Source organism: Oncorhynchus mykiss, chromosome 12 (genome assembly GCF_013265735.2).
Source record: "Oncorhynchus mykiss isolate Arlee chromosome 12, USDA_OmykA_1.1, whole genome shotgun sequence".
NCBI lineage: Eukaryota > Metazoa > Chordata > Actinopteri > Salmoniformes > Salmonidae > Oncorhynchus > Oncorhynchus mykiss.
Window position 1 is genome coordinate 16,530,273 of NC_048576.1, and position 19,500 is coordinate 16,549,772.

At 45.6% G+C, this 19,500-nt stretch overlaps 1 protein-coding gene across 1 annotated transcript in view; it reads right to left on the bottom strand.

Annotated features, from left to right (window-relative positions):
- Positions 1-18,801, bottom strand: part of LOC110537061 (ADAM metallopeptidase with thrombospondin type 1 motif, 6) — a 131,436-nt gene extending 112,635 nt beyond the window's left edge. Inside the window, exons 1-6 of the mRNA XM_036937044.1 lie at positions 18,326-18,801; positions 15,531-16,034; positions 14,338-14,738; positions 8,523-8,703; positions 3,178-3,428; positions 2,383-2,466 (exon numbers count right to left, since the gene is read on the bottom strand). Of these exons, the coding sequence (XP_036792939.1) occupies positions 2,383-2,466; positions 3,178-3,428; positions 8,523-8,703; positions 14,338-14,738; positions 15,531-15,630 (1,017 nt within the window). The 5' untranslated portion in view covers positions 15,631-16,034; positions 18,326-18,801. The remainder of the gene's footprint in view (positions 1-2,382; positions 2,467-3,177; positions 3,429-8,522; positions 8,704-14,337; positions 14,739-15,530; positions 16,035-18,325) is intronic.
- Positions 18,802-19,500: the final 699 nt, after the last annotated feature.

Consider the following 19,500-nt stretch of genomic DNA (forward strand, 5'->3'; position numbering starts at 1 on the left):
TTCCGTTTTAGGACAACTATTGTTTTCACTATATATTTTACCTCTTGGGGATGTCATTCGAAAACATAATGTTAACATTCACTGCTATGCGGATGACACACAACTGTACATTTCAATGAAACATGGTGAAGCCCCAAAATTGCCCTTGCTAGAAGCCTGTGTGTCAGACATAAGGAAGTGGATGGCTGCAAACGTTCTACATTTAAACTCGGACAAAACAGAGATGCTTGTTCTATGTCCCAAGAAACAAAGAGATCTTCTGTTGAATCTGACAATTAATCTTGATGGTTGTACAGTCGTCTCAAATAAAACTGTGAAGGACCTTGGCGTTACTCTGGACCCTGATCTCTCTTTTGACGAACATATCAAGACTGTTTCAAGGACAGCTTTTTTCCATCTACGTAACATTGCAAAAATCAGAAACTTTCTGTCCAAAAATGATGCAGAAAAATGTATTCATGCTTTTGTTACTTCTAGGTAAGACTACTGCAATGCACTACTTTCCGGCTAACCGGATAAAGCACTAAATAAACTTCAGTTAGTGTTATATACGGCTGCTAGAATCCTGACTAGAACAAAAAAAAGTATCATATTACTCCAGTGCTAGCCTCCCTACACTGGCTTCCTGTTATGGCAAGGGCTGATTTCAAGGTTTTACTGCTAACCTACAAAGCATTACATGGGCTCGCTCCTACCTATCTTTCTGATTTGGTCCTGCCGTACATACCTACACATACGCTACGGTCACAAGACGCAGGCCTCCTAATTGTCCCTAAAATTTCTAAGCAAACAGCTGGAGGCAGGGCTTTCTCCTATAGAGCTCCATTTTTATGGAATGGTCTGCCTACACATGTGAGAGACGCAGACTCGGTCTCAACCTTTAAGTCTTTACTGAAGACTCATCTCTTCAGTGGGTCATATGATTGAGTGTAGTCTGGCCCAGGAGTGTGAAGGTGAACGGAAAGGCTCTGGAGCAACGAACCGCCCTTGCTGTCTCTGCCTGGCCGGTCCCCCTCTCTCCACTGGGATTCTCTGCCTCTAACCCTATTACAGCGGCTGAGTCACTGGCTTATTGGTGCTCTTTCATACCGTCCCTAGGAGGGGTGCGTCACTTGAGTGGGTTGAGTCACTGACGTGATCTTCCTGTCTGGGTTGGCACTCCCCCCTTGGATTGTGCCGTGGCGGAGATCTTTGTGGGCTATACTCGGCCTTGTCTCAGGATGGTAAGTTGGTGGTTGAAGATATCCCTCTAGTGGTGTGTGGACTGTGCTTTGGCAAAGTGGGTGGGGTTATATCCTTCTTGTTTGGCCCTGTCCGGGGGTATAATTGGATGGGGCCACAGTGTCTCCTGACCCCTCCTGTCTCAGCCTCCAGTATTTATGCTGCAGTAATTTATGTGTCGGGGGGCTAGGGTCAGTTTGTTATATCTGAAGTACTTCTCCTGGCTTATCCGGTGTCCTGTGTGAATTTAAGTATGCTCTCTCTAATTCTCTCTTTCTCTCGGAGGACCTGAGCCCTAGGACCATGCCTCAGGACTACCTGGTATGATGACTCCTTGAAGTCCCCAGTTCACCTGGCCGTGCTGCTGCTCCAGTTTCAACTGTTCTGCCTGCGGCTATGGAATCCTGACCTGTTCACCGGATGTGCTACCTGTCCCAGATCTGCTGTTTTCAACTCTCTAGAGACATCAGGAGTGGTAGAGATACTCTTAATGATCGGCTATGAAAAGCCAACCAACATTTATTCCTGAGGTGCTGACTTGCTGCACCCTCGACAACTACTGTAATTATTATTATTTGACCATGCTGGTCATTTATGAACATTTGAACATATTTGAACACATACTGGCCACCACTCATAGCCTGGTTCCTCTCTAGGTTTCTTCGTAGGTTTTGACCTTTCTAGGGAGTTTTTCCTAGCCACCGTGCTTCTACACCTGCATTGCTTGCTGTTTGGGGTTTTAGGCTGGGTTTCTGTACAGCACTTTGAGATATCAGCTGATGTACGAAGGGCTATAAAAATAAATTTGATTTGATTTAGATACAGAGAGAGAGGAAGACAGAGAGAGAAGCAGAGAGAAGCAGAGAGATACAGAGAAAGAGGAAGACAGAGAGAGAGGCAGAGAGAGAAAGAGGAAGACAGAGAGAGAGGAAGACAGAGAGAGAGGAAGACAGAAAGAGAAAGAGGAAGACAGATAAAGAAAGAGTGAGACAGAGAGGAAGACAGAGAGAGAAAGAAAGAGGAAAACAGAGAGAGAAGAAGACAGAGATAGAAAGAGGAAGATTGCGAGAGAGAAAGACAGAGAGAGAAAGAGAAAGACAGAGAGAGAAAGAGGAAGACAGGGAGAGAAAGAGGAAGACAGAGAGAAAAGAGTGCCCTCACCTGGTCCTCAGTCAGTACGATCAGGCGGGTTACTATAATGTTCACAACGTTTCCTAGGCTGGCATCACGGTAAAGTTTGGCAACCTGACCTCCAGAAAAGAAGAAAAGACACAAAGTCAGACAAACTGTCACAACACTGGATCAGTGTATCCTTCACACATACTGGGGTTGAAAACAGCAACCACACATCCAGATCACGCTGCGATTTAAATGTCTGTTTTCAGTTAGAGAGAACATTCTGTTAAAATGTTAATGAAAACAAAATTCTATCCAAAGAGAGAAACGCTTCGAATAAGTCCATTGTTCATGTTCTAATACTCTACATTGGCCTGTTTCCAATATCAGCAGCCTAGAGGTGCATCTTAATATCTTTCCTCCAGTCCTTCATCTGTATTGATGTGAAAGACCTGGACAGGTGAAAGTGACTGCTTTGTAATATTCTGTGAACTCAAACTAACACAGGGCAGGAGATGAGGAAACAACCACATTAGACCATTGACATGAACCCATTTTAATTGTTTTTGACCTTTATTTAACTAGGCAAGTCAGTTAAGAACAAATTCTTATTTACAATGACGGCCTACACCGGCCAAACCCGGACGACGCTGGGCCAATTGTGCGCCGCCCTATGGGACTCCCAATCACGGCAGGATGTGATTCAGCCTGGATTTGAACCAGGGACTGTAGTGACACTGCGCCCCTCGGAAGCCCTAGTGATTGACTCAAACTCTATTGTCAGGCTTTTCTTTGAGACAAAACAACAGTAGTCAAAGCGAAAAGCCGGATCAAACTTACAATATTCATCACAGACAGGATGTAGTGCTCGATGTCTTTGCGTCCATGGTAACCAACCATCATCTTATCAGCTACCACCAGGGTCTCTACAAAGCGCTCCATGCTGACCGACCGCCTCTGTCTGTAGCCCCTGCCGGGAAGGGAACTGTTGGACCCAGGGGCTGGGGTGGGAGAGAAGGAGTGAGAGGAGGAGGTTGGAGAGGTTGGGGAAGGAGTGCTATGTTGGCAGGGGCTCCCGCTTTTTGTGAGGTCTGCGGATGAAGGAGGGAGAGAAAAAAAGATGCTCAACCAAGTGAGTAAAGTTGTTGTCTGATGATATGCTGTGAAAAAGAACCATCTCAGGTGATTAAATGAAATGGTTTATCTGATGATCATCTTCACAGGGTGTGGTAACTTCAAAAAGAAAGGGAGCACTTCATACTGTTCACCTCAATAGAAACATTCGAGGAAGATTATAAACTACTGATGATTTGATAACCAATAATCAGTTGAACATTTATTAAACATTAAAAAAACTATTCACTAAATTAAAACAAAATTAAACAATCAGATATACAGTAGCAGTCAAACGTTTGGACACACTTACTCATTCCATGGTATTTCTTTATTTTTACTCTTTTCTACATTATAGAATAATAGTAAAGACATCAAAACTATGAAATAACACATGGAATAAAGTAGAAAACAAAAAAAGTGTTAAACATGATTTTTTTTATATATATTTGAGATTCCAACCTTTGCCTTGAGGACAGTTTTGCACACTTGGAATTCACTCAAACAGATTCATGAGGTAGTCACCTGAAATGCATTTCAATTAACAGGTGTGACTTGTTAAAAATACATTAGTGGAATTTCTTACCTCCTTAATGCGTTTGAGCCAATCAGTTGTGTTGTGACAAGGTAGGGGGGTATACAGAAGATGGCCCTATTTGGTAAAATACCAAGTCCATAATATGACAAGAACAGTTCAAATAAGCAAATAGAAACAACAGTCCATTACTTTAAGACATGAAGGTCAGTCAATCTGGAACATTTCAAGAACTTTGAAAGTTTCTTCAAGTGCAGTCACAAAAACCATTAAGCACTATGATGAAACTGGCTCTCATGAAGACCGCCACAGGAAAGGAAGACCCAGAGTTACCTCTGCTGCATAGGATAAGTTCATTAGAGCTACCAGCCTCAGAAATAGCAGCCCAAATAAATGCTTCACAGAGTTCAAGTAACAGACACATCTCAACATCAACTCTTCAGAGGAGACTGTGTGAATCAGGACTTCATGGACAAATTGCTGCAAAGAAACCACTACCAAAGGACACCAATAAGAAGAAGAGACTTGCTTGGGCCAAGAAACGTGAGCAATGGATATTAGACCGGTAGAAATCTGTCCTGCGGTCTGATGAGATTGTTGGTTCCAACCGCAGTGTCTTTGTGAGATTCAGAGTAGGTGAACAGATGATCTCCACATTGTGGTTTCCACCGTGAAGCATTGAGGAGGAGGTGTGATGGTGTGGGGTTGCTTTGCTGGTGACACTGTCTGTGATATATTTACATGTAGAATTCAAGTCACACTTAACCAGCATGGCTACCACAGCATTCTGCAGAGATATGCCACACCATCTGGTTTGCGCTTAGTTGGACTATCATTTGTTTTTCAACAGGACAATGACCAAACACACCTCCAGGGAATGTAAGGGCTATTTGATCAAGGAGAGTGTTGGAGTGCTGCATCAGATGACCTGGCCACCACAATTATTATTATTTTTTTTTAAAATCTTTATTTATACAGGTTCTTCTCATTGAGATAACATCTCTTTTCCAAGAGAAACCTGGTCCAATAGCAGCATGCCCTGACCATAGTAAGCTGTTTATTATCTGTGTTGGTTGGGGTGTGATAGTGACTTGGGTGGGTCATCTAGGTGAAATGTATTTCTATGGTGGCCTGATATGGTTCCCAATCAGAGGCAGCTGTTTATCGTTGTCTCTGATTGGGGATCATATTTAGGTAGCCATCTTACTCATTGTGTTTGTGGGATCTTGTCTACATTTAGTTGCCTGAGTGCACAACAGTAGCGTCACGTTTCGTTTGGTTGGTTGTTTGATGTTTTGTTCAGTGAGTTATGTTTTATTCAAATTATGTGGAACTCTACGCACGTTGCGTCTTTGTCTACTCATTACGACGAGCGTGACAGAAGATCCCACCTAAAACGGACCAAGCAGGGTGGCCAGGAGGAATGGACATGGGAGGAAATCATGGATGGAGAAGGACCCTGGACGCAGGCCGGAGAGTATCGCTGTCCAAGAGAGCAGTTGGAGGCAGCGAGAGCGGAACAGCGACGATACGAGGAGATAGAACAACGACGGAAGCACGAGAGGCAGCCCCCCCCCCCCCCCAAAAAAATTGGGGGGAAGCACACGTGCTTACCGTGGGGAGCGTGTGACCGGTCAGGCACCGTGTTATGCGGTGATGCGCACGGTGTCTCCAGTGCGCATTCACAGCTCGGTGCGCTCTGTTCCAGCTTCCCGCAGTTGCCTGCTAGAGTGGGCATTCAGCCAGGACGGATTGTGCCGGCTCAGCGCTCCTGGTCTCCAGTACGTCTCCTCGGTCCAGGATATCCTGTGCAGGTTCTACGCACTGTGTCGCCAGTGCGCCTTCACAGCCTAGTGCGTCCTGTGCCTCCTCCCCGCACTCGCCCTGAGGTGCGTGTCATCAGCCCGGTGCCACCTGTACCGGTCACACGCACCAGGCCTCCATTGCGCCTCCACAGTCCAGTACGTCCTGTGCCTCCTCTCCGCACTGGCCCTGAGGTGCGTGTCACCAGCCCGGTACCACCAGTTCCGGAACCACGCATCAGGCCTCCAGTGTGCCTCCACAGTCCAGAGCTTCCGGCGACAGTTCCCAGTCCAGAGCTTCTGGCAACAGTTCCCAGTCCAGAGCTTCTGGCAACAGTTCCTAGTCCAGAGCTTCCGGCGACAGTTTCCAGTCCAGAGCTTCCGGCGTCGTTTCACAGTCCGGAACCTGCAACGACGGTCCTCAGTTAGGAACCTCCTGAGACGGTCTACGGTCCGGAACCTCCTGAGACGGTCTGCGATCCGGAGCCTCCAGAGACGGTCGGCGGTCCAGCACCTTCAGCAGGGGTTCTCAGTCCAGAGCCTCCTGCGACGATCTACGGTCCGGTTCCTCCGCCGACGATCCACGGTCTGGAGCCTCCGGTCACGATCCACGGTCCGGTGCCTCCAGCGACGACCCACGGTCCGGAGCTTCCGGCGATGCGCCCCGCACAGGAGCCGCCCCCGACGCCCTGTGTCATCCATCATAGATGCCCACCCGGACTCTCGCCTATTGAGTCAGGTTTTGCGGTCGGAGTCCGCATCTTTGGGGAGGGGTACTGACCATAGTAAGCTGTTTATTCTCTGTGTTGGTTGGGGCGTGATAGTGACTTGGGTGGGTCATCTAGGTGAAATGTATTTCTATGGTGGCCTGATATGGTTCCCAATCAGAGGCAGCTGTTTATCGTTGTCTCTGATTGGGGATCATATTTAGGTAGCCATCTCCCTCATTGTGTTTGTGGGATCTTGTCTACATTTAGTTGCCTGAGTGCACAATAGTAGCCTTACGTTTCGTTTGGTTGGTTGTTTGTTGTTTTGTTCAGTGAGTTTTGGTTTATTAAAATTATGTGGAACTCTACGCACGCTGCGCCTTGGTCTACTCATTACGATGAGCGTAACAGGAACAAAGTTTCAGACAAAACAAGTGACATACGCTACCACAACAATCCCCCGACCTCAACCCAATTGAGATGGTTTGGGATGAGTTGGACCACATAGTGAAGGAAAAGCAGCCAACAAGTGCTCAGTATATGTGGGAACTCCTTCAAGACTGTTGGAAAAGCATTCCAGGTGAAGATGGTTGAGAGAATTCCAAGAGTGTGCAAAGCTGTCATCAAGGCAAAGGGTGGCTACTTCGAAGAATCTAAAATCTATTTTGATTTGTTTAACACTTTTTGGTTACTACATGATTCCATATTTGTTATTTAATAGTTCTGATGTCTTCACTATTATTCTACAATGTATAAAATAGTACAAATAAAGAAAAACCTTGAATGAGTAGGTGTGTCCAGACTTTTGACTGGTACTGTATGTCCATGAAGGCATAGCCAGAGCAGAGCCAGGAGAGGGCTGGAGATAGAATGGCAGTCAGACACACATTGGGAATCTGGTCCTTTGAACCTTGCAGCTGAAGGCTTCTCTTCCTTTATGGCCCAGATGCTCTGGGGAAGGGCTATAAGATAGAACATGTCAGGGCACGTCAACTTCCTGCCTGTGACAGCCTTCGCTGCTACTTATAAGACCTTTGCCCCAAATACCTCCACATCCACCTGGTTCCCCTCCAATTCCCATCCCACCACACCACATCTCACAGGTCACAGCTCTGCGGAGAGCCAGAGTATGTGTATTGTTCATAAAAACACTTAATGTGAAAAGGAGTGTCCATTTGAATTCAGTGGTAGTAGTTGCTCTAGTTCTATAGTGCCCAGTCACAAGGCCTTTTTAGGATCCGTTTCTGGTGTATACACCAGGCTGAGTGGAGGCCAGAACGGGTCAAGCTTACAGCAGCATGGTCATATCCACCGGAACCTGGGCCTAGAACCAAACCAGCACATCCTCTGTCCTGCTATGTATAGCTGCTTGTTTATGTCAGTCACCCAGTTCAGAGTCGGTCCAGGCTGAGAAGAGGGGAGGGGAGGGGAAGAAAGGAGAGGAGAGAAGGGTAGAGAAGAGAAGGGCAGAGCAGAGAAGAACAGAGCAGAGAAGAGCAGAGAAGAGAAGCGCAGAGAAGTGCAGAGAAGAGAAGAGCAGAGAAGAGCAGAGATGAGAAGAGAGGAGAAGAGAAGAGCAGAGAAGAGAAGAGCAGAGAAGGGCAGAGAAGAGCTGAGCAGAGCAGAGAAGAACAGAGCAGAGAAGAGAAGAGCAGAGACGAGAAGAGCAGAGAAGAGCAGAGAAGAGAAGTGCAGAGAAGTGCAGAGAAGAACAGAGAAGAGAAGAGCAGATAAGTGCAGAGAAGAGCAGAGAAGAGAAGAGCAAAGAAGAGCAGAGAAGAGCAGAGAAGAGAAGAGCAGAGAAGTGCAGAGAAGAGCAGAGAAGAGAAGAGCAGAGAAGAGCTGAGCAGAGAAGAGCAGAGAAGGGCAGAGAAGAGCAGAGAAGAGAAGAGAAGAGAAGAGCAGAGAAGAGCAGAGAATTGCAGAGAAGAGCAGAGAAGAGAAGAGCAGAGAAGTGCAGAGAAGTACAGAGAAAAGCAGAGAAGAGAAGAGAAGAGCAGAGAAGTGCAGAGAAGATTCTTCACCAACCTGAGATGCCACAGCTGAACTCGTGTTGGCTGGGTTGCTGCCGCGGCGAGGGGATGGAAGACTTTTTGTATATAACATGCTGCTGTCCTTCTCCCTGGTCCCATTGGCTGGAAGTTGTGGAGGATATATTCTTGAGTGGCTCTATTAAATACTGTTCTTCTTCTGTTGTAATAACACCGTGCTTGTTGAGAAACAAGAACATCGAGAGAGACAGGTTATAAGCAAAGAATGCAAACAATGTCACAACACTCACACTTAAACACAACATTTCAATTGACCTTATTGTAGTTTTTAAATAATTACATAACACCATTAAAAAATATCTAACAATTTTGCCAAAAGTAATTCCAAGTACGACCAGCTGTTTATATGTTTATACTGTATTATTGACTGTATGTTTGTTTATTCCATGTGTAACTCTGTGTCGTTGTATGTGTCGAACTGCTTTGCTTTATCTTGGCCAGGTCGCAATTGTAAATGAGAACTTGTTCTCAACTTGCCTACCTGGTTAAATAAAGGTGAAATAAATAAAAAAATATTGTTTTACTAATGAGTATTATTAACCAGTATTATTATTATTAACCAGGTTGAACGCTTTGTTCAGCACAACAACAATCATATGTGAAATGATTGGCACCCTGAGTCAGGGCTAAATGGCTAATGGTGTGTTACAGCCTGAGTCAGGGCTAAATGGCTAAATGGTGTGTTACAGCCTGAGTCAGGGCTAAATGGCTAAATGGTGTGTTACAGCCTGGGTCAGGGCTAAATGGTGTGTTACAGCCTGAGTCAGGGCTAAATGGTGTGTTACAGCCTGAGTCAGGGCTAAATGGTGTGTTACAGCCTGAGTCAGGGCTAAATGGCTAATGGTGTGTTACAGCCTGAGTCAGGGCTAAATGGCTAAATGGTGTGTTACAGCCTGAGTCAGGGCTAAATGGCTAAATGGTGTGTTACAGCCTGAGTCAGGGCTAAATGGCTAATGGTGTGTTACAGCCTGAGTCAGGGCTAAATGGCTAAATGGTGTTACATCCTGAGTCAGGGCTAAATGGCTAATGGTGTGTTACAGCCTGAGTCAGGGCTAAATGGCTAATGGTGTGTTACAGCCTGGGTCAGGGCTAAATGGCTAAATGGTGTGTTACAGCCTGAGTCAGGGCTAAATGGCTAATGGTGTGTTACAGCCTGAGTCAGGGCTAAATGGCTAAATGGTGTGTTACAGCCTGGGTCAGGGCTAAATGGCTAAATGGTGTGTTACAGCCTGAGTCAGGGCTAAATGGCTAAATGGTGTGTTACAGCCTGAGTCAGGGCTAAATGGCTAAATGGTGTGTTACAGCCTGAGTCAGGGCTAAATGGCTAAATGGTGTGTTACAGCCTGAGTCAGGGCTAAATGGCTAAATGGTGTGTTACAGCCTGGGTCAGGGCTAAATGGCTAAATGGTGTGTTACAGCCTGAGTCAGGGCTAAATGGCTAATGGTGTGTTACATCCTGAGTCAGGGCTAAATGGCTAATGGTGTGTTACAGCCTGAGTCAGGGCTAAATGGCTAAATGGTGTGTTACAGCCTGAGTCAGGGCTAAATGGCTAATGGTGTGTTACAGCCTGAGTCAGGGCTAAATGGCTAAATGGTGTTACATCCTGAGTCAGGGCTAAATGGCTAATGGTGTGTTACATCCTGAGTCAGGGCTAAATGGCTAATGGTGTGTTACAGCCTGAGTCAGGGCTAAATGGCTAATGGTGTGTTACATCCTGAGTCAGGGCTAAATGGCTAATGGTGTGTTACAGCCTGAGTCAGGGCTAAATGGCTAATGGTGTGTTACATCCTGAGTCAGGGCTAAATGGCTAATGGTGTCTTACAGCCTGAGTCAGGGCTAAATGTCTAATGGTGTGTTACAGCCTGAGTCAGGGCTAAATGGCTAATGGTGTGTTACAGCCTGAGTCATGGCTAAATGGCTAAATGGTGTGTTACAGCCTGAGTCAGGGCTAAATGGCTAATGGTGTGTTACAGCCTGAGTCAGGGCTAAATGGCTAATGGTGTGTTACATCCTGAGTCAGGGCTAAATGGCTAATGGTGTGTTACAGCCTGAGTCAGGGCTAAATGGCTAATGGTGTGTTACAGCCTGAGTCAGGGCTAAATGGCTAATGGTGTGTTACATCCTGAGTCAGGGCTAAATGGCTAATGGTGTGTTACAGCCTGAGTCAGGGCTAAATGGCTAATGGTGTGTTACAGCCTGAGTCAGGGCTAAATGGCTAATGGTGTGTTACAGCCTGAGTCAGGGCTAAATGGCTAATGGTGTGTTACATCCTGAGTCAGGGCTAAATGGCTAATGGTGTGTTACAGCCTGAGTCAGGGCTAAATGGCTAATGGTGTGTTACAGCCTGAGTCAGGGCTAAATGGCTAATGGTGTGTTACAGCCTGAGTCAGGGCTAAATGGCTAATGGTGTGTTACATCCTGAGTCAGGGCTAAATGGCTAATGGTGTGTTACAGCCTGAGTCAGGGCTAAATGGCTAATGGTGTGTTACAGCCTGAGTCAGGGCTAAATGGCTAATGGTGTGTTACAGCCTGAGTCGCATAACATTGCAGGCTGCAGCACATAGAACTAACTAACAGTTCTGCTCTGCTCTGTGTGTTGCACTGTAGTCAGATGTAGAAACACCCCACACTCTGAAGCAATTTGATCAATCATGTTATAACAACCAATTACACCTAGAACAACGCTGTAATTACTGGGACTGGAACCAAAGTACACAGCTCTCTGCCCTTGAACACCCCCTTTGTAACATAAATTGAAAAAGTACTTCAGAATGTGTTTATAAAAAACATTGGCACGCTGTTTCCCTCCGTAAAAACCCACAACGAAACCAATTAACCAAATATGACAACTTGGCACACTCCGGCAAGAAACACAGATTTGATAAATGCCTAGCAGAGTGTGATGTCAAGATATCAAATAAGTCTAGCAACTTACAAGATTACACTTCAGATACATTTCAGTTTTGTCCATTTTTGGTACTATTAAAATGGTCAGAGGCGAAACAGACCTAATTCAATGTATGATACTGTACATTTGGTCGCAGCAACAGTAATACATGTTTTTCTCCACATAATTGTGATTGGCACAGAGGAACAGAGCTTTCTTCTTGTTCTTAGATGTTTCAAAGTCAAAGAGGGGGATGAGAGGGGGATTGGGTGATAAGAGGGTGGATAATGTGGTATAAGAGGGGGGTGAGAGGGGGATTGGGTGATAAGAGGGTGGATAATGTGGTATAAGAGGGGGATGAGAGGGGGATTGGGTGATAAGAGGGTGGATAATGTGGTATAAGAGGGGGATGAGAGGGGGATTGGGTGATAAGAGGGTGGATAATGTGGTATAAGAGGGGGATGAGAGGGGGATTGGGTGATAAGAGGGTGGATAATGTGGTATAAGAGGGGGATGAGAGGGGGATTGGGTGATAAGAGGGTGGATAATGTGGTATAAGAGGGGGATGAGAGGGGGATTGGGTGATAAGAGGGTGGATAATGTGGTATAAGAGGGGGATGAGAGGGGGATTGGGTGATAAGAGGGTGGATAATGTGGTATAAGAGGGGGATGAGAGGGGGATTGGGTGATAAGAGGGTGGATAATGTGGTATAAGAGGGGGATGAGAGGGGGATTGGGTGATAAGAGGGTGGATAATGTGGTATAAGAGGGGGATGAGAGGGGGATTGGGTGATAAGAGGGTGGATAATGTGGTATAAGAGGGGGATGAGAGGGGGATTGAGTGATAAGAGGGTGGATAATGTGGTATAAGAGGGGGGTGAGGGGATTGGGTGATAAGAGGGTGGATAATGTGGTATAAGAGGGGGGTGAGAGGGGGATTGGGTGATAAGAGGGTGGATAATGTGGTATAAGAGGGGGATAATGTGGTATAAGAGGGGGGTGAGGGGGATTGGGTGATAAGAGGGTGGATAATGTGGTATAAGAGGGGGATGAGAGGGGGATTGGGTGATAAGAGGGTGGATAATGTGGTATAAGAGGGGGGATAAGAGGAGGTATACGAGGGGGATAAGAGAGGGGATAAAAGGGGGATAAGAGTTTGGCCAGTCTGTCAGTGGTGAGTTTTAATGAAGACAGTCTGGCAGTCTATCAGTGGTGAGTTTTAACAAAGACAGTCTGGTCAGTCTATCAGTGGTGAGTTTTAACAAAGACAGTCTGGTCAGTCTATCAGTGGTGAGTTTTAATGAAGACAGTCTGGTCAGTCTATCAGTGGTGAGTTTTAACAAAGACAGTCTGGTCAGTCCATCAGTGGTGAGTTTTAACAAAGACAGTCTGGTCAGTCTATCAGTGGTGAGTTTTAACAAAGACAGTCTGGTCAGTCCATCAGTGGTGAGTTTTAACAAAGACAGTCTGGTCAGTCCATCAGTGGTGAGTTTTAACAAAGACAGTCTGGCCAGTCCATCAGCGGTGAGTTTTAACAAAGACAGTCTGGCCAGTCCATCAGCGGTGAGTTTTAACAAAGACAGTCTGGTCAGTCCATCAGTGGTGAGTTTTAACAAAGACAGTCTGGTCAGTCCATCAGTGGTGAGTTTTAACAAAGACAGTCTGGCCAGTCCATCAGCGGTGAGTTTTAACAAAGACAGTCTGGCCAGTCCATCAGTCTAAGATCAACACCTTTAAGAGGAACAATACCTAAGCTTTGATTAGCTGCCTCGTTAAGGCCCACAGAAAGCAACACAATCCCTTTCTTTATTTTTTCACTGGAGAAACTCAAGCCCCGCTCATAACCTCCTTGTCTAGTCCCTTACCTCCAAACAGACACGTCTCATAGATCTGACACTACCAGATAGTCCTGGGCTGGGGGTGTGTGGAGCTATTACCATATCGCCTGCACTCATCCATCCAACCACTTCAGATCTACAACAAATGCCTAGGGGTAAGTTAGGGGCTAAGGGTTGATTTGGGACTGGGCATTAGTTTATCTGGGGAAACTGAAACCTGAGGAAAAGTTTGATGCATCCCCAAAACAAGAGAGTTGGTCCTGACTGTTTAGTAAGCAAACAGAAAGACAGCCCTGCATGTTTACTGTCACAGTCCATTGAGAAGGATAGGTGTGGGGTATACTATGGTGAACTGACTGGCTGGCTGGCTGCCTGGCAATGTGTTAGGTTCTTTATAGTGGGCAGACTAACTGGTTGGCTGGCTGGTTTCTGGCTGGCTGCATATTAGGTTCTTTATAGTGGGTGGACTGGCTGGCTGGATGGCTAACTGCCTGGTTGGCTGGCTTGCTGGCTGGCTGTGACTAAAGCTCTGATGATCCTGTAGAGAACTTTCCTCATCAGCCTTATCTTACTGTGCCCTATCCTAACAGTGTCACTGTGCCCTATCTTAACAGTGTCACTGTGCCCTATCCTAACAGTGTCACTGTGCCAGGTGGAGGGAGGCCAACATGCTATTTAGCAAACTACACTCTGTCTAATCCTGTAGAGCTGTGGGTTTGTCTGAGGTAAGCAGAGCAGAGCAGAGAGACGGCATAGTACTAACTCTCTGTGACTCAGACAGGGAGAAGACTGGTCAATGGGGGCCTCCTGGCCTCCTCACAAAACAGGTCCTTGAGTACTATTCAAACACACTCAAATATACACAAATACACTCAGACATACTCAAAACTAAAGTCACAGAAAGCCATGAAGGGGAGTAGAATGGTGGTGGGTGTTCTACGAAACACAAAGATCAGGTTGTCCTCTCTTCCATCCCATCATCACACATTCCAATACTGCTTGGCTACTACATACAGCAGCTTCCTTCCAACACACCGCCGAACCAAACACATCCCATGGTACTCACCAAGCCCTTACAGTTACTGAGCGCTACTCTGGTGGAGCTGTACTGATCCTGCAGGTATCCTACATAGTGGCAGTTCTCCATCATGTCATGTCTCCACTCCAGGCCCTCTCTCCCCCAGTACTCCACCGTGAAATGTTTGGACACCAGGTCGGGGTTGAGGGTCAGGTTTAAGTGAAAGTGCTTTCCGTAAGCCGACAGTCTGTAGAAGAGCCGGGACTGGGCCGGGTCCTGTTCGGCATGGTCGGTTGGCTCTGGGCCAATGGTGGTGTTGGTGGCGTCGGCGGTTCGTCTCCTGCGACCGGGCTTGTGATGTTTCACAGTGTAGCTGAGGAAGTCCCCGTTCTCATCCACTCGCACTGGCACAGTCAGCTGGTAGTGCTGCAAGTAGGACAGGTACTCGTCTTTTACAGAAAATAATGAATGGGGGGATGGAGGGATGAGCCATCGGAGGAGGGGTGTATGAGGAGGAGAAAGAGACAAATGAGAGGGATCTAGCCATTGCAGAATACATACAGGATACACACTACAGATAGTAGGACTCATAGAAAGTAGAATGTCAGTGTATGTCTATAGTGGAACTCAGACAGTGACAGGACAGACATGACCTCACAGTGTGCCAGAGCTAGCAGGTTGTGATTCATCCCTCTAAAACAACAGTGAGGTCAGGATCACCAGATGTTACAGATGTCTCAATGACTGACTGACCACTGACCATGTGCAGCAACCATGCCTACACCTGCCTCACTGCTTAGAGAAATCACTTTCTCTAAAGGAGAGCATTTCTAGTACCTTGATAGATGTGCACAAACCCCTTTTATGCAGTCTATCACGAATAGTGCCCTCTAGTGGCCACATGGGTGGAATGTTATTCATAATTTTCATAATTTCATAATTAATAAAGGTTATAAAAAAATACAAATAAAAATGGTATTTCTATGTCAAACAGTTTTGGTATTGAAATATATTTCAATCTTCTGTGATGTATATAAAGTGTAATATTGGGATGCAAACTCAAAATGGAATACATTTCTACTCTACATTTAACAGTGTCGTCTTTTTTTAAGCCCATAACCATTTGTTTGAGGTGTATCCTTTTGTTTCAAAGTAGATCTATTTAAGACGACCATGAATCACTGTATGAACCAGATTTAGCCCACTGCAGTAAAATGTTATTAAGCAATGTGCAATCATACCTTGTGAGTTGTGCGAAAGTCTTTGAAATTCAGAGGAAGCCATGACCACCACCATACTCAATATCAATATCCAAGTCAGCGTCTTCCACAAAATTTCCATAATTTAGAGAAAGGTCTGACATGGGGTTGTGGGGAGGAGGGTTGAGGGGGGTGGTGGTGCTATTGATGGGCTAGGAAAACACGTTCAGTCCGGCGTGCCTGGCACCATAACAAGCCCATGGTTTTAGTTCCTCTGTGTGGGAAATGTTATCACTACTTCTCCTTCTCTTCTCGTCTCATCCAGGTCTCACACAGAGAATGTCTCAGAGACACTCAGCTTCCTCCTGAGGGCAACTGACACTTCCAGACCTCACTGGCGTTTCCCTCTGAGCTCATGTCAGCCACGCGGTGGTGATGCTAGAATCCAGCAGTAGATCAGTCAGTCTCTTCAAACACATCCCATGCAGCAGATCTATAGATCTAGATCTATATTGGAAGCTTGTCTTGACCAATCCATATGCATACCTGTGAATACATCATTTCATAGGTAAATAAGCATACCTGCTACAAAATAACTGCTAAACCAGTACTGATAAACCAGCCTGATAAACCAGCCTGCTAAACCAGTACTGCTAAATCAACCTGCTAAACCAGCCTGCTAAACCAGTACTGCATAAACCAGCCTGCTAAACCAGTACTGCTAAACCAGCCCGCTAAACCAGCCTGCTAAACCAGTACTGATAAACCAGCCTGCTAAACCAGCCTGCTAATCCGTTACTGCTAAACCAGCCTGCTAAACCAGTACTGCTAAACCAGCCTGCTAAACCAGTACTGCTAAACCAGCCTGCTAAACCAGCCTGCTAAACCAGCACTGCTAAACCAGCCTGCTAAACCAGTACTGCTAAACCAGTAATGCTAAACCAGTACTGATAAACCAGCCTGATAAACCAGCCTGCTAAACCAGTACTACCAAACCAGCCTGATAAACCAGCCTGCTAAACCAGCACTGCTAAACCAGCCTGCTAAACCAGTACTGATAAACCAGCCTGCTAAACCAGCCTGCTAAACCAGTACTGATAAACCAGCCTGCTAAACCAGTACTGATAAACCAGCCTGCTAAGCCAGCCTGCTAAACCAGTACTGATAAACCAGCCTGCTAAACCAGTACTGCTAAACCAGCCTGCTAAACCAGCCTGATAAACCAGAGGCGTGTGTTTAAGGACGTTTATGACACCATACCATCTCCACAACCTAAGGAGAAGTCAGCCTCTCAGACGTTCAACAGCAAGTCAACAACCACAACAACCCATTGATCAAGTACAAAAGCAGTGTGTGCTGATGTCCACCAGCCTCCTCAGTCAACACAGCACCTGTCTCTATAACAGGTTGTGTCATCTCTATCCCACTGATTCTCTCTGCAGCCAGGAGCAAATCAACAGATCAATGTTGGTGTCAGCAAGCCCTCTGAGTGTGTGTGTGTGTGTGTGTGTGTGTGTGTGTGTGTGTGTGTGTGTGTGTGTGTGTGTCTGTGTGTGTGTGTGTGTGTGTGTGTGTGTGTGTGTGTGTGTGTATGTGTGTGTGTGTGTGTGTGTGTGTGTGTGTGTGTGTGTGTGTGTGTGTGTGTGTGTGTGTGTGTGTGTGCAAATAACGCAGAAGTAAAGGTGTAATAATCAGGTAATACCCATGTAATAATGCACACATTCATCACATTCATCCATTATTAACCTATCAAGCAATTGATCAATCAATCAATAAAAACATGTATATTTCAAATCACTTACCGAATATTCTTCAAGAAAGATAAGGTCACTCACTCACACAGCTCATAAATTGCATGTCATACTGTTAGAACCAAGCGCAGGCGAGGTTCCAAATTTAGGTCCTAGCGAAAATGACGCGTAAATTCCACCAATCACCTCTGATCTATCGGATGCGCGTAAAGACAGTACGGGTGGGTATCTGTCTGTGGATAGGATCCATAGTGTTGGAAGCGGCGTGTTGTATCTTCTCCAAAGGCTATATAACCAACATAGCTGCACATATCCAGACAGCAGCGCTAAATCTACTTGGCCACTCCGTCTGACCCAGACAGTTGGCACTCGGCCCGAATACATCAGACTACAACGACCGACCAAGCGACCAACCGATCGCTCAAATAAAAACAAGTGACTTTACACTGCTTCTGTTAATCTAGGAGGCTATGTAATTCAACTACAACTGGAATGTAATACAGACAGCCCAGCGCTGTTCTTATTTTAGGGATTTCGAAAAGAGTTTGAAAATGCCGGGAATGATTATTGTTAGTAGCCTAGCCTAGGCACTCTATCTCGGCAAGTCATTTGGGTTTGTTTGACTTTGCCGACACAGACAGACTGTTCTTACAGATGTGGATCTGTTTTAGTGAGTTACAAATGTAACAGTGCAAGATAAAGTAGCCTGGGCTATGCCAAGTGCTCATAGGCATCAAAACAGTTTTAAAAGATACACTGTTCTATAAAAATGATGGAATAAAGAGTGGATGCAAGTTTGCAACTTTAACCAACATTTAGGCTACTCACCAAACACTGTGTCAGGAATTGTAAGTGCCTATAGGGTATACTTTTTCACTTTTGATCTGTTTCTCGTTTTGTTAAAATCACAAAAGAGATTTTCCAAAATATGTAGTCCACAATGTGAAAGATAAGTCATTGCATTTTCTGTTATTTTCTAAAGATGGATAGCCTACAGGTTTTAAAGAAGAGGGATCTGCGTTGGCTCCGTTAAACGTGCATGAGTTGTGTCTATGGAGTGCTGATAGACTTCAAGCAGATAGTTACCGTCTTCATTTTCATTGGCAGCGACAAAACCCAACTGTGGAGAGTAGAGTACAGATTGCAGACAATAGACTTCGTCTGCACTGAGTTCCGTGGTAGCCAGATCACTTCTCTCCTCTGTGCATCTCTTCTCGGTTTATGCCATTCTCTTTTTCTTGGACTCTCATACCGCTACTGCAGTGGCTCGCTCCCCTTGAGAAAACAGAGGAGCACAGGCTAAGATACAACTCACTATGCAGAAAATAATCTATCCCCAAGAATAAGGATACCTAATTTATAGCCCAACTGTCCTTTTTAAAATAGACTTGGTGTGTTTGCTGAGTTGTTACTTTTGGATAACGCAGGTAGTACTCTGCTTAATAATAGCAAATAGTCTAGGTCTAGGACAGTGCATGTAACACAGCTAAATTGAGATGAAGTATAGCTCCCTTTAATACAGTATACCCGGTCTGGAACCACAGCCAAGTTCCGAGCTGCTTCAAATTGGCAGCTTTTTCAGGCTGGGCGGTTCAGTTTACGTCATTGCAGATGTGCCTATTCTAACCATGTGTGCGCATGCTCCGATCTAATACCACGTGCAGGGGGGGGGGGGGGGGGGGGCAAAGTGTATGATATTTTTATTTATTTATTTCACCTTTATTAAACTAGGCATGTCAGTTAAGAACAAATTCTTATTTACATTGAAGACCGAACAAACGGCAAAAGGCCTCCTGCGGGGACGGGGGCTGGGATTTAAAAATTTAAAAAAAACATGTAAATATAGAACAAAACATACATCATGACAAGAGAGACAACATAACACTACATAAAGAGAGCCCTAAGACAGCAACATAGCAAGGCAGCAACACACGACAACACGGTAGCAACACAACGTGACAAGAACATGGTAGCAACACAACATAGTACAAACATTGGACACAGACAACAATACATCACGCAAAGCAGCCACAACTGTCAGTAAGAGTGTTGATGATTGAGTCTTTGAATGAAGAGATTGAGATAAAACTGTCCAGTTTGAGTGTTTGTTGCAGCTCGTTCCAGGGGCTGCAGCGAACTGAAAAGACGAGCGACCCAGGGATGTGTGTGCTTTGGGGACCTTTAACAGAATGTGACTGGCAGAACGGGTGTTGTATGTGGAGGATGACGGCTGCAGTAGATATCGCATTGACAGTATATGC